The sequence below is a fragment of the Lissotriton vulgaris genome, chromosome 1_1 (assembly GCF_964263255.1).
Source record: "Lissotriton vulgaris chromosome 1_1, aLisVul1.2, whole genome shotgun sequence".
NCBI lineage: Eukaryota > Metazoa > Chordata > Amphibia > Caudata > Salamandridae > Lissotriton > Lissotriton vulgaris.
The window spans coordinates 1,274,181,234-1,274,195,001 of NC_141685.1; the positions used below are offsets into that span (position 1 = coordinate 1,274,181,234).

At 48.1% G+C, this 13,768-nt stretch overlaps 1 protein-coding gene across 2 annotated transcripts in view; it reads left to right on the top strand.

Annotated features, from left to right (window-relative positions):
- ITGA5 (integrin subunit alpha 5) overlaps window positions 1-13,768 on the top strand; it is a 377,970-nt gene that overhangs the window by 330,255 nt on the left and 33,947 nt on the right. For both annotated transcript variants that reach the window (XM_086964803.1, XM_086964795.1), the window contains exons 28-29: window positions 4,324-4,425; window positions 5,019-5,141. In XM_086964803.1, coding sequence (XP_086820929.1) covers window positions 4,324-4,425; window positions 5,019-5,141 — 225 coding nt within the window. The remainder of the gene's footprint in view (window positions 1-4,323; window positions 4,426-5,018; window positions 5,142-13,768) is intronic.

Sequence of the window (13,768 nt, forward strand, 5' to 3'; positions counted from 1 at the left end):
TTACGATCCGCCCCAGAAGAGCTCTCTTGTCACTTCCATTCAAGTATCTATCCATTTTTCCTCTGGCTGATGTCCACAATTTCATCTTTACATTCTGTCTTCATTAATTCTTTAATCTATAATTCAGTCTTTCACCATTCCGTCCTTCAGACCATCCCTACTCGCACCTATGCATCCATCTCCAAACCTACCCATCCATCCTTTCAATAATCCTTCTCTTCATCCACCCTTTCATTCACCCACCCTTTCTCATCCATCCTTGTACTCAATCTAGCCATTTTTCTTTTCACTTCATCACCCATTCTTTCACTCAGCCAATCATTCATCCATCCTTTTGCTCTTCATTCCACCCAATCACTCAACCATCCATCCATCCATCCATTTACCCTGTACTCCACCCTTTCACTCATCCATCCTTTTACTTTCACCCATCCTCCATTTCACTTTCACCCATCCTCCATTTCACTCCCCCAACCATTGTTTCTCTAATCTGTCCTTTCTTCTAATTATCTTTCACTCCTCCATCCATCCTTTTGCTCATCCATCCACCCTTTTAATCCATCTGCCCATCCTCCCTTTCACTCATCCATCCATCATGTCCACCTTCCCTTTCACTCATCCCAGCCATCCAACCTTAATTTCTCTTATCCAGCCACCCTTTTTAACTAATCCATTCACACTTACTCATCCATCATCCATCCACCCCTTCCCTCATCAATCTGTTTTTTCAGGCATTCATCTTTACATCTTTTCACTCACTCATCATCCACCCTTTCACCCATCCACCCTTTCACCCCCCCATCCTCCCTTTCACCCCCCCATCCTCCCTTTCACCCCCCCATCCTCCCTTTCACCCCCCCATCCTCCCTTTCACCCCCCATCCTCCCTTTCACTCCCCCATCCTCCCTTTCACTCCCCCATCCTCCCTTTCACTCCCCCATCCTCCCTTTCACTCCCCCATCCTCCCTTTCACTCCCCCATCCTCCCTTTCACTCCCCCATCCTCCCTTTCACTCCCCCATCCCCCCTTTCACTCGCCCATCCCCCCTTTCACTCGCCCATCCCCCCTTTCACTCGCCCATCCCCCCCTTTCACTCGCCCATCCCCCCCTTTCACTCGCCCATCCCCCCCTTTCACTCGCCCATCCCCCCTTTCACTCGCCCATCCCCCCCTTTCACTCGCCCATCCCCCCCTTTCACTCGCCCATCCCCCCCTTTCACTCGCCCATCCGCCCTTTCACTCGCCCATCCGCCCTTTCACTCGCCCATCCGCCCTTTCACTCGCCCATCCGCCCTTTCACTCGCCGAGTTCACGTTATTTATGACCCTTTGTCTGCCGAGCTGCAGACAGAAGAGGCTCATCAAGAACTCTACCCCTGGTTTTAGCGGTCTTTTGTTCAAGATCTATTGTTGACAATACCAAAAGTGAGTCTTTGAGTTGGCCAAAGTGTTACAGTACTCAAATTAGTTCTGTCACGGGCACCTTGTTGGTGTATTCATGAAGCTCTCACCTCGGGGACTCGGACTAGCTAACTAGTCCTCTCTCTCCCTCTTGTTACATGCACAGTCTTTGAGTTGGCCCATTGTTTACCATTTGATGGCTTTCATGGCAGTTTCATTTACTTGCTTTCCCTCCACTTCTTGCGTTTGTCCTTCCTCCCCTGGAGTTTAGCTTCTTTACTATCTTTTTGATTGGATGACTTGTATCCTTTCAGCTCTTACATTGTGATAATGTTTTTCTTTTTCGTTCAGCACTCCATGGCAGTGCATTTGTTTTATTGCTGGCATGCGATGCTTCCTCACTCAGACCGACCTGCACTGTATGTGTTGCCCTGGCAGCTCCTCCATTTCTTACCCCACCCCCCCTTTTCCTGGCTTTTCAATTTCTTTTTCACCCTTCCCCACCAAAACGACTCCATTGCTCTACTGCTTCATCTCCATGCTGGCATTGACTTTTGTTTCTACGCCTATTTGGAAAATGTATATATTTTTTAATGTATATATTATTTTCTAGAGCGCCCAGCAGTTGCAATTTGCTTCAACTTCCTCTTTAATTCGCTCTTGCTATTTTTAATTTTTTTAATTTACCACTCCAAAATTGATGTTCACCGTCTTGTAACATTAAATTAAGTAAAAAAAGGAAAACAAATGTCTGGCTCCTCATGACTCGTACATGCTGCCTGTGACGTGTGCACAAATGTGTCATCCTACTGCTGTGGCTTTATTTTTAAAAAAAAATAAAGTTTTGTCAATGTTGTTCTGCACTGGAAATAAAAATGTTTTGCTCCCTTTTCAGAACATCATTAAAAAGCACAGCAAACCCAAAAGATTGGGTAATGCCATTGAAAGGCGAGACCTATTCTTTTAGCCAATGCTTGTTAATCCAGCAGCCGTTTCTGCTAACAATAAATCTTGTTTGTGATTGGCGCTGCGAAGTGCACACAACTTTAGAAGGAGCTTCAGCCCTTTGTAATCTCAATCAGAGCACTTCTCCCCTTGGTATGAACAGGGCCACTGCAATTATGCGACAGGGTTGACTAAATTATGCGGACAGGAAGGAGCAAATTATGCAGCGTATTGCAGCACATTTTGTGTTAGTATTGCTTCATTCTTTTTTAGTTTTTATACATGATTACACTTTCTGGGCAAATATTAGACCCCATTACTACCGTTTTAGCAACCAAATACAGCTATAAGCAACTGAAAGATGAGATGACTAGTCAACTTTTGCAAAGAGACGTCCACTGTTGAGGAATATATCACCACATTTCAGGAATTTTGATCCTTTTGAGAACATTTTTTGGGATTAACATGTGCATATTATAAATGCATTCAAAATCTATAGTTGTGTAGAAAACATTGCAGCTACAGAATCTCATTATTCTGGTTGCCCTGGGTGTGAGTATTGATTAGTGCACCATCATACTCCAAGATCTGAGTGCAGACGCAGTGTTGCCATTTTAAGACTTTAGATCATGGGTCATAATAACTTCAACGCTCGGGCTCATGGGCCAGTGTGAATAGTTTGAAGTGTAAGTCACAATGCTGAACATCTGGCAGCTGCCATCAACATTGAAAATTTGTTTTTTTTTCAGTCAGAAGGCTTTATTTAACTGGGTCATACACTCGTATTCTCACAAACAAGTGGCAAAACTTGAGTTAACGCTGTGCAAAGATTTTACCTAATTCAAGCTAGAACATCTGTATGTGAGCTCAGCAGTAGATGGACACAGAGAATTTCAAGCAATTACCTCTTTTGACCAGTACAAACCAGAGCCTTTACTCGAAGTGAGATAAAAGCACTGATATGTTCAAAATGCTAATGTTTTGCAGCATGGATATTTTCTGGATTCACATGCTGTGCATTATTCGACCATCTAGTGGTTTGGTTCAGAACTCCGTTATTTTAGTCCTTTTTCCTATTTTCGTTTTTTGTTGATGGGCATCAATGGTACCTCCATTTGGTGTCCCTTGGGATGTCGTCATGCTTGCTCTGGAAGCTCCCACCTTTGGCCGCCATCTTCAGATTCTTTTTCCCCCTATTTATTTTGGTCCTTCCTTCCATCCCCTTGGAGGTGGGCAGGTCACTTGTGAATCCAGAAAGTTCTTCAACCTACAAAACGACACCATTTTGCACCTTGATTTAATTCTAGATTCACAAGCTGTGTATAGATTCCGTAGCAGTTTCTTTGCTGTATTTGGGTTGAAGATCAGCATTGCTTGGTAAACAGCTGTTTTAAGACCTTTTGTCCCACCTGTGCTTCTTTGTTCATCTGTAGGTCTATGCAATATTGTTTGAATGTGTGTACTGAGGACCACATTACTGCTATACAGATGTCTTTTATAGGCCGCTGGCTCTTTATGTGATATACCAGTAACTGGCTATATCTTGTAAAGAGTTCAGATATTCCCCCAGAAATGTACAGGGCTCACTCAGGTTGAGCACTTGACTGTTTGTCCTGTTCATTTCTCCCTAATGGAGAGCTGAAAGATGTTGGGTGCTACAGCTAGGCAGCTGCCCATATGGAGAATGATATCCGCAACAGAATTCTATTATGTTTGCTAATAAAATGGTCGTGCATGTCACATTGCCAATGAAGAACATTCACATTTTTTGTTTGCCATGCAAATTTCATTAAGGAGATGTGAGCATGGAATGTGACATGATACCCTATTTTTCCTATCCCTTTCTGACACATCAGAATTACTTTAGTTTTGACTTATTTATCTTTGTTCACACATCTATCTAGTTTTTCTCATAAGCTACTCAAATCCTCAATATTTCGAGTTTGCCGAAGAATAAACTGTGTTTCCCTTCTTTCCAGAGAGAGAATCAGGCATTTGCACTACAGTGTGACGCAGCTTATCAGATGCAGGGCATGCCGTATCTGATCCTACCCAGGCAATACCCACGAGGCACACACCAGGCAAGTACTGTGCAGCATGGGGCAACTCCAATACAGGCTTACGTAGAGGGATGCATCAAGAAGTATTTAAAAGGAATGTATGACGGAATTCCACGTGTGTTTTTCACGCATGCCTTAGGAACTCCGTCCTTTGAACGAATGCATCTTTAGCATGCATTTGTTCTGCACTCAAGTAGTTTTAACGACTTGCCTTATGGGGGCGCTGGATGTTGGAGTAGTTTAATATATTATTCCAACTCCAGCCTGCGCAAAAAAGGGAAGCTGTTGGATTTTAATTCTAGCACCATTGTATCCCCCTAAAACAAGAAGTTGTATCGACTTGTGTGCAGAATAATTGTGTGCTAAAGACACATTCGTTCTGTTGCCGGCGCTGTGGAGGAACATCACGATTCCGGCTTCGTCCTAAAGGACATTTCCTATTTAAAAGGTAGCCTAATGAAGTCACTGAAGAAACTACTTTGTTTATAATGAATAATCATTGCCAGAGCTTTCTAGGGCTGTTGATACTGGGTGGGATCCTGGATGCACGTCAGACAGAGGTACGTTATGGCTGTATGGCCTACTAACCACATTCTCATCTCTTATTTTCGCAGGTCAATACAACAATATATTGGGCCAAACCAGAGAGCAGTTATGGAGTCCCCCTCTGGATCATCATCCTGGCCATTCTTCTTGGCCTGTTGCTTCTGGCGTTGCTAATTTACGTGCTGTACAAAGTAAGCACACAGCAATCACTTTTAAAAATCAGCGTATGTGCATGGTCAGTTTACACACCCTACACTCCACAGGAAATCGTTGTAAGCCACTGGAGCCTATGGTCATCAGTAGTAGAGTGTATAGCAAATTAGGCATGTGATAGCACCCTTTATATTATTCAAATGCTATTATGCTGTTCTATGCTGCTTGCGATCATTTGTAGCACATCTTTTGGGTGACGCTCACAAAGAAATTGCAACATACCTGTTCAAATGGTGGAGAGGTTATATTAAATTTATGCAAATGACAGATCTTGTAATTGCACAAGCTTCTGTTGCACCTTGCAGTAATTCATGCCGTCATGGCACAGATCAGAGGGAGTGCCTGGTCTGAAATAGCCCACAATATCAAAAGCTATATGATCACTTGCATTTCAAGGAGACTCTGGCATGCAAATCATACAAGTTAGTAAGCTACTATATGCTCTTTCAAGCTTATTGTAACAGAAGTCTTGGAGGTGAATAGTAGCACCATTCAAAATGTGCCAACACTGAAGAAACACTCGTTGTGCGGTATGGCGCCAGTGGGTCAAGCAGAAAGTGTGGGACTTCGAGACTCCAAAGCAGCCTTTAACCTTAAAATACTCAACAGTTGATGGGACTCCAAAGAGCTCCAGAGTTGAAACAAAAACACCAGTGAGGGCAAATCTTTGCTCTCCAGCTTAACTTCAAAAGGGGATCAAGATTGTTGGAAGAAAAAAGAATAAAAGGGAAAGGATCTACCAATACAGGAGAAAAAGAATTGCTCAGCGATCAATGTCATCCAGAATAAACTGTGGCTTGATGCCTAAATAAGTGGTACTTCCACAGAATAAAACGCTTTCAAGGCATTCAAGATACCATCTAAAGCAATTGAGAAACGACCCTAGGAGGAAACTCCACCAGAATTTGATCCTCAAAGTGAATCCTGAGCCACAAGAACTGGAAAAGTTGTACAATTGATTGGTCTTTAATAGGGGAAATAAAGAGGGCTTTTTCTAATGAACTAAATCTCTTGCAACATGAAGTGCAAGACCTCTCAAAGAAGAGGGCAGTAGAAGTACTGCGAGAGGATCAGAGTCTCCTTTACAACTCGCTCCATTCACTTACTCATCCCCAAAGAGGATCTGAAAGCAAGATCAATAATGGACTTCAGATTCCTAAGAAATTTGACAGGGCAAGGAAATTCAAGATGACCACTCTACATGTAGTCATCTGTGATGCAGAAGGTTGACTATATGGGAAACGTCAGTCTCCAGTATGCCTACTTCCGCATCCCAGTTAACAGCAGCTCCAAGAAGTATCCTAGATTTGAGGTGGGGGATCCTTCTTGCCAGATTTAAGTCTTGAAACAAAGTCAGTGCCAACACTGTTAAAAAACTGTTAGTAGCGTGAATCTTTCTGGATTCACTATGCTGTGCATTATTCCACGGTCTAGTGATTGGGTCCGGAATCGTAGTCTTTTCTTTTTTTTGTTTTTTTGTTTTTCATAGCCTAGGTGGGCGTCGACGTCCCACCTTTTGGTGTCCTTCCTGTGACGTCGGCATGCTTCCTGCGGAAGCTCCCACCCTTGGGCGCCATCTTCAGATTCTTTTTTCTGCCGTTGGGTCTGGATCGTTCCCGAGAGGGCTCCAGAGATTTGGAGAAAAGAGAAGCCAAGTTTTTGGGAAGAAGAAAAGTGGAGAAGACGGAGTGAGACCACATCATCGAAAGGGACGACATAGGAAGAGGATCTTCGAGGAACTTCGACGTCCAGAAGAGAATGCGCAATCAGGGGGCCCCCTGAACGCAAGATATGGACAACACACCATTCAAATTCTGCCGGAACTGCCACCACAAGTACGCGCAGAAAGACTAACACCCAGTTTGCAACCTCTGCCTGCTGGTCGACCACGAAAGCAGGGACTGCAACGCCTGCTCCGCCTTTATGCCGAAGACCCTTCGATTGAGAGAGAGGCAAAGGAGAGCTAAATGCGCCATGCAGGGCTAGGGCCAGCCACCGTCCCTTTGAGACCTGGGACTATTGACCGACAAGGAGGATTACGTCGCCGAAGAAGACGACTGCTACATGGTCGTAGAGACCGATAATAAGAAGACTCCAGAAAAGGTAGGAGACTCGACGCCCCAAAAAGGCCCGAAAGACTCTAGACAGTCTGCCTAAGACTCTCGAAAAAACGAGGGCAAGATCCCGAAAGCGCCGAAAACTTCGGCGTCCGCAGCAACATCCAGGGCCAGCAGATCCTCACAGAAGGACTCCCAGGCGCCGAAGGACGGCGACCAGCAAAGGTCGTCGAAGCGTCAGTGAAAAGCAATGCTCGGCGCCGAAGACCTCTCCGACGTCGACGAAGGACACAAGACCAGTCTCTACGCCGAAACCAGTCTCGACGCCATCTTGCCAGGCACCAGAACAACCACTCGACGCCGAACAGGCTGCCAAGATGGAAAGAAAGAAGAGAAGACTCGATGCAGAGATGGAGAACATCCTGCAATGAAAGAAAGAATTCTACGAAAGGATGAAAGCGTATACAATCCCTTCGAAGCCGAAGTCACCGGGGGTCGAGTTCGTCAAGGAAGAAGAAGAGTTCGAGGTTGTAGAACAGTCTGAAAGCCAGGAAGTTCTGGAATATCGCGAAGAGACCCCCTACTACGAGGAGGAGGAAGATGACGACCAGAGGACATTTCTGGGCTCGACATACTCAGACTCACAGGACACAGAGTGACAGGACCTCGAAGCAGAGAGTCCAGAAGAGGGGGTGGACACATACCCTGCGAGGCCCTCGCCGCCTGACGACATTGGACTTTACAATGAAGTCATCAAGAACACAGCATCAGTGTTCAGAGGAAAACTCGAGGAGGAACAGCCGAAGGCAGATTCCTCGTGGAAAGACTGCTCCCAATACAAACCAGGAGCCAGTACCTGCCAATGCTCGAAAGCATAAAAGGACAAGGGAGAGAGGCCGTCAAAGATCCTGCAACTTGTAGACCTGTCACACCCAGGACGGAGAAAAGGTACAAGCACGCCCCCAAAGACCCACCCTACATTCAGGGAACGGTCACTGCATACTCCATCATTGAGGCAACCGCAAGGAAAAGGGCCAATGTCCCAACAACATCAGGACCTCCTCCAGACAAAGAGAGCAGAAGGATGGACCTGACAGGGAGAAAGATCGAGAGGAATGCCGCAACGCACTGGTGCATTGCTAATTCCAATGCCCTGCTGAACAGGCACCAACACCAGATCCTGGATGAACTGGGCCAGTTAGTCAAACACCTCCCACAAGAATACCAGCAAAGAGCTACGCACTTGGTAATAGAGGGGAAGAACGTGGCAAATTCTTGCCTAAAAACAGCACTGGACGGTGCAGACACATCCAGCAGACTTATGATGCTGGGCATCACGGAGCGGAGACAAGCCTGGCTCAGAATATCAGGCTTTAAAGCAGAGGTGCAACACAACATCCTGAACACCCCGTTCAACGGTGAGACACTGTTCGGAGCACCAGTGGACGAAAAGCTCACCCAGCTGAAAAAGGACAACGACACCGCAAGATCCATGGGGGGCCTTGCATTTCCGAGGAACCCCGTCATGGAGACCAAGCGGGAGAGGGGGCAACCAGCCGGGAACGTCTCACCAGACTTTCCACCAGTCCCACCAGGGCGATACCCAGACACAACAAGGCCAGCAAAAACAACACTGGGAATACCAACAGAGGGGGCACTCCTTTCGCGGGAAAGGAAATGGATGTGGAAACAGAAGAGGTGGACAACAACCCACCTCCAAGTGACTCTGCCACGCTACCAGTGCACACCCTTTCAAAAACTCTAGGGGTGGAGCACAGATTAAGCATGAGCGAATTTTGCGGATCTCGCGTTCGCGAATTTTGCGGATTTGCGGATTCGCAATCCGCAAAATCCGCGAATTCCCGCGAATTTGCGGATTTTTTTTTTTGTGTTCGCCCGTGTTTCTGCCAGTTCGCAAGGGTTTTGTACACTTTCGCAAATTGCGAACCTACCTGTCGGGTCGCAAGTTTCGCGAACTTGTTGTTTCTACGTGTCCAGCCTGTTTGGGACACTCTTCTTCATCACTGCCACTCTCTGTCACCACTGCCACTCTCTGACTACTCATGCCACCCTCTGGCCCACCCATGCCACCCTCTGTTTCATCACCACACCCTCTGGTTGTCCAGTGTACATTATTTTCGGCAAAGCAAAGCACACCTTCCCTGCCTCAAGTGACCTGAATTAATTTGGGGCTGATTAATGTGTCACAGAATATTTTTTTAGCTGGCACCTGCTTCCTTAGTGCGCCCTGATTACTGATCTTTTGCACTTGCTAAGTGCTTTCATTGTTGCAAAATTAGTTACAACACCTGCCCTGCCCCAACTGACAATAATGAATTAGGGGCTGATTAATGGATTTTAACTTCCAGCCTGGCTCCTGCTTGTCTCCCTTAGCTGTAATTCAGGACCTTTGTGGCATATGTGTAACTATTCTGAGGTTCAGAGCAGGGTCACATAATAGTTTCAACTGGCAACTGAACTCTGGAGGGGCCCCTCAGGAAGCACTACAGGAAATGGCTACTAATGATGAGCCTGAACTTTTGAACCTGGTAAGTAGTTACTTTCAGTTTTGCTAAAATCGTATTTCTGCAATTTTGCACTTATTCGCGGGGCGCGAACTCACGCGAACTCACGCGAACAGTGCGAGCAGTGCGAGCAAAATCCGCTGCTCGCGGATTTGCGGATTTTGCGGGAGATTCGCAAATCTCGCGGATTGCGGATTTCCCGAAAATCCGCAAAATCCGCGAGCGGAACGGATTTTCCGCCCATGCCTAGCACAGATACAACAAAAAGGAGTGGCTCAGACTAAACATCCAAGAGCATGTAACACCGCTGGGAGGAAGACTGAACCTTTTCTTCCAGGAGTGGAAGGAAATAACTACAGACAGATGGGTTCTCAACACCATATAGTAAGGTTTTGCAGCGTGAATCTTTCTGGATTCACTATGCTGTGCATATTCCGCGGTCTTGTGGTTGGTTCCGGATTCGTAGTCTTTTCTTTGTTTTTTTTTTTCTTTTTTCGTAGCCCTTGTGGGCGTCGGCGTCACACCTCCTCGGGTGCATTTCCGGTGACGTCGGCATGCTTCCTGCGGAAGCTCCCACTCTTGGGCGCCATCTTCAGATTCTTTTTTTCCGTGGTCGGGTCTGGATCGTTCCCGTTTGGGCTCCAGACATTTTTAGAGAAAGTGCTGAAAAGAGTGGAAGTTGGTGAAGATATTGGAAGAAGAAGACTAAAGAAGACTTCACAGAACATTGACGAAGAGAAAAGAAGGTGAAAACCTCGAACTTCGACGATCGTCGACGTCCACGCGGTCAGGGAGGCCTGAAAGCACGAGGATGGACAACATGCCGTTCAAGTTCTGCCCGAACTGCAGACACAAGTACGCGCAGAAAGACCAGCACCCGGTTTGCAACCTTTGCCTGCCGGTAGAACACAGAAGCGAGGACTGCAACGCCTGCTCCGTCTTCGCTCAGAAGACCCTTCGTGTGAGGAAGAGACAGAGGGTAGCACACGCCACCCTCGAAGGAAAATCCCCGACGCCATCGCTGTATGAGCTGGGGATGTCCTCTGAGGAAGAGGACAACGCTGCCGCCGAAGAAGACAGCTACACGGTCGTAGAGACCGATTACAAGAAGACACCTGATAAGGTAGGAGACTCGACCTCCCACAAGAACACGAGAGACTCTGAGTCTCGAAAGTACGAGGCCAAGAGCCCGAAGGCGCCGACGCAGCGACATCTGCCGTCCGCGACCACAAACAGGCCCAGCGGATCCTCGGAGAAGGAGTCCCTGGCGCCGAGAGCTGTTGACCAGCAGAAAGCGTCGAAGATCGTCGCCGAAAGGGACCGATCGACGTAGAGGGAGAAAGACCCTAAAGCCTCGGTGCCGTCCAAGGACCCGAAAGCCAGTTCGACGTCCAAGCCGTGGACGCCGAGAATCTCGTCGCCGAACCAGGCGACGATGAGAGGGGCCGAACGTTCCGAAGCCGAAAACGGGGCCGAGATGGAAAGGAAAAAACGTCGGCTAGAGGCCGAAATGGCAAGTCTCTTACAGCGGAGGAAGGATTTCGACGTCAAGATGAGTGCCTTCAAAATTCCACACAAGACCAAGCACGCCGTGCTAGATCTGGTCGAAGAGGAAGAAGAACATGTTGACGACCATGTGCCTAGCGACGAGATGGTCGACGACCAGGAAGGTGAAGAAAATCCCTACGAGGATTACAGCTATGAGGAAGAAGAGGGCAGTAGGTTGGATGCCGAGTCGGCCACCTCTGACCCACGCGAGGAGGATTACCTAGACGTCGACACCGAGAGCCCGGAAGAGGCGGTCGACTCATACCCCTCGAGGCCCTCGCCGCCGGACGACATCGGGGCATACAACTCGGCGATACAATCTGCCGCAGCTGCATTCAAGCTAAAGCTCGACGAGGAAAAGCAGAAAGCAGACTTCCTGCTAGAGACATTGCTCCCAACACAAACAAGAAGCCAGTTCCTTCCAATTCTCGAGAGCGTCTTGGCTCAGGGAAAGGAAGCGTTCAAAGAGCCCGCAACATGCAAGGTAGTAACTCCCAGAACAGAGAAAAAGTACAAACACTCCTCAAAGGGCCCGGCCTACATTCGGGGCGAGGTCTCCGCTGACTCCATTATCACGGCCACAGCTAGGAAGAGGGCGAGCGTATCCACTACCTCGGGCCCACCACCGGATAAGGAGAGCAAGAGGATGGATCTGGTGGGGAGAAAGATCGAGCGGAATGCCGCGACCCACTGGCGCATGGCTAATTCCAACGCCCTGTTAAACAGGCACATGTACCAGATCATGGAGGGGCTGGGGCAGTTGGTGAAGGACCTACCCCAGGATGCCAGGCAGAAGGCCGAAAAATTGATCGAAGGGAAAAACGCTGCAAATTCTTGCCTTAAGACGGCCCTGGACGGAGCAGACACCGCCAGCAGGCTCATGATGATGGGTGTCACGGAAAGGAGACACGCCTGGCTCAGGATCTCAGGGTTCAAACCCGAGGTACAACACAGTATCCTGAACACACCGTTCAACGGCGAAACGCTTTTCGGAGCAACAGTTGACGAGAAACTATGCCAACTCAAAAAAGATAACGAGACGGCAAGATCCATGGGGGCATTGCAGTTCAGAGGCAACAGAAGAGGCACCCCGGCACGGAGGCCCGGCGGGAGAGGTGGAAACCAGCCAGGTACATCGCACCAGGCCTTCCAGCAAACGCACCAGGCAGACTCGCAGGCTCAGCAAGGTCACCAGAAGCAGTCCTGGCAGTACCAGCCAAGGGGTCAGTCCTTTCGAGGGAGAAATGGACGTGGCCAGAATAGAAGAGGGGGGCAGCAGCCCACCTCGAAGTGACTTTAGAGACCTCCGGGTGCCCGACCACAGAAAAGATTCCAGGGGAGCACCACGTACGAAGGGGTCAGGACAATCTGAACACCTACGACCACATGACACCAGTGGGAGGGAGATTAAAGTTCTACCTCCAAGAATGGAGAGAAATAACATCAGACAAATGGATCCTAAACATCATCCAATTCGGATACTGCTTGGAGTTGGAGAGAAAGCCAACAAACAGAAAACCAAGGGGAAAGCCACCAGCAAGAGAACAGCTGGCGAGGCTTCAGGAAGAAGTGCAAGAACTTCTACAAAAACAGGCCATAGAAAGAGTTACCTTCAGGGAAAGGAACAAGGGAATATACTCAACGTACTTCCTAGTACCAAAGGTCGACGACAAGATGAGACCCATCCTAGACCTAAGGTTCCTCAACAAATTCATAAGGACACAAAAGTTCAAGATGACCTCCCTGCAGGAGGTGCTGCCGCAATTGCAGGTCGGAGACTTCATGGTCACGATAGACCTCAAGGACGCCTACTTGCACATACCGATGAACGAGAAGCACAAGCATATGCTCAGGTTCACAATCGGAGGAGGCCACTACCAGTTCACAACGCTGGCCTTCGGACTGAAATCAGCACTAAGGGTATTCACGAAGTGCCTCGCGGCAGTCGCAGCACACTTACGAAGACAGGGGATACACGTATACCCTTACCTGGACGACTGGCTGGTGAAAGCAAACTCGTACCAGAAGTGCAAGCAGCATGCACATACAGTGACGAGCACGCTCATAAACCTGGGGTTCTCCGTCCATTGGAAGAAATCATCAATGGAGCCGGAGCAAGTGAAGATCTTCCTGGGGGCAGAGATCAACACCTTACAGGGCAAAGTGTTCCCCAGCGAGAAGAGAGCCAGGGCACTGGTCAAGGAAACTCGCCTCTACCGGAAGGGACAAGCTCGGACAGTGAGGACGGCGAGCAAGATCATAGGGATGATGGCATCGTGCATCCACCTAGTGCCGAATGTGCGGCTCCACATGAGACCCATGCAAGAATGGCTCCAGGAACAATGGTCACAGGCTTCGGGCAGTTGGGAGGATCTTGTGGTGGTGACGCACGCAGTGCAGAAGGAGATGACATGGTGGACCATGAAGAACTTAACAAGGGGACAGCCTCTAACACCCCCAACTCCGACAGTGACC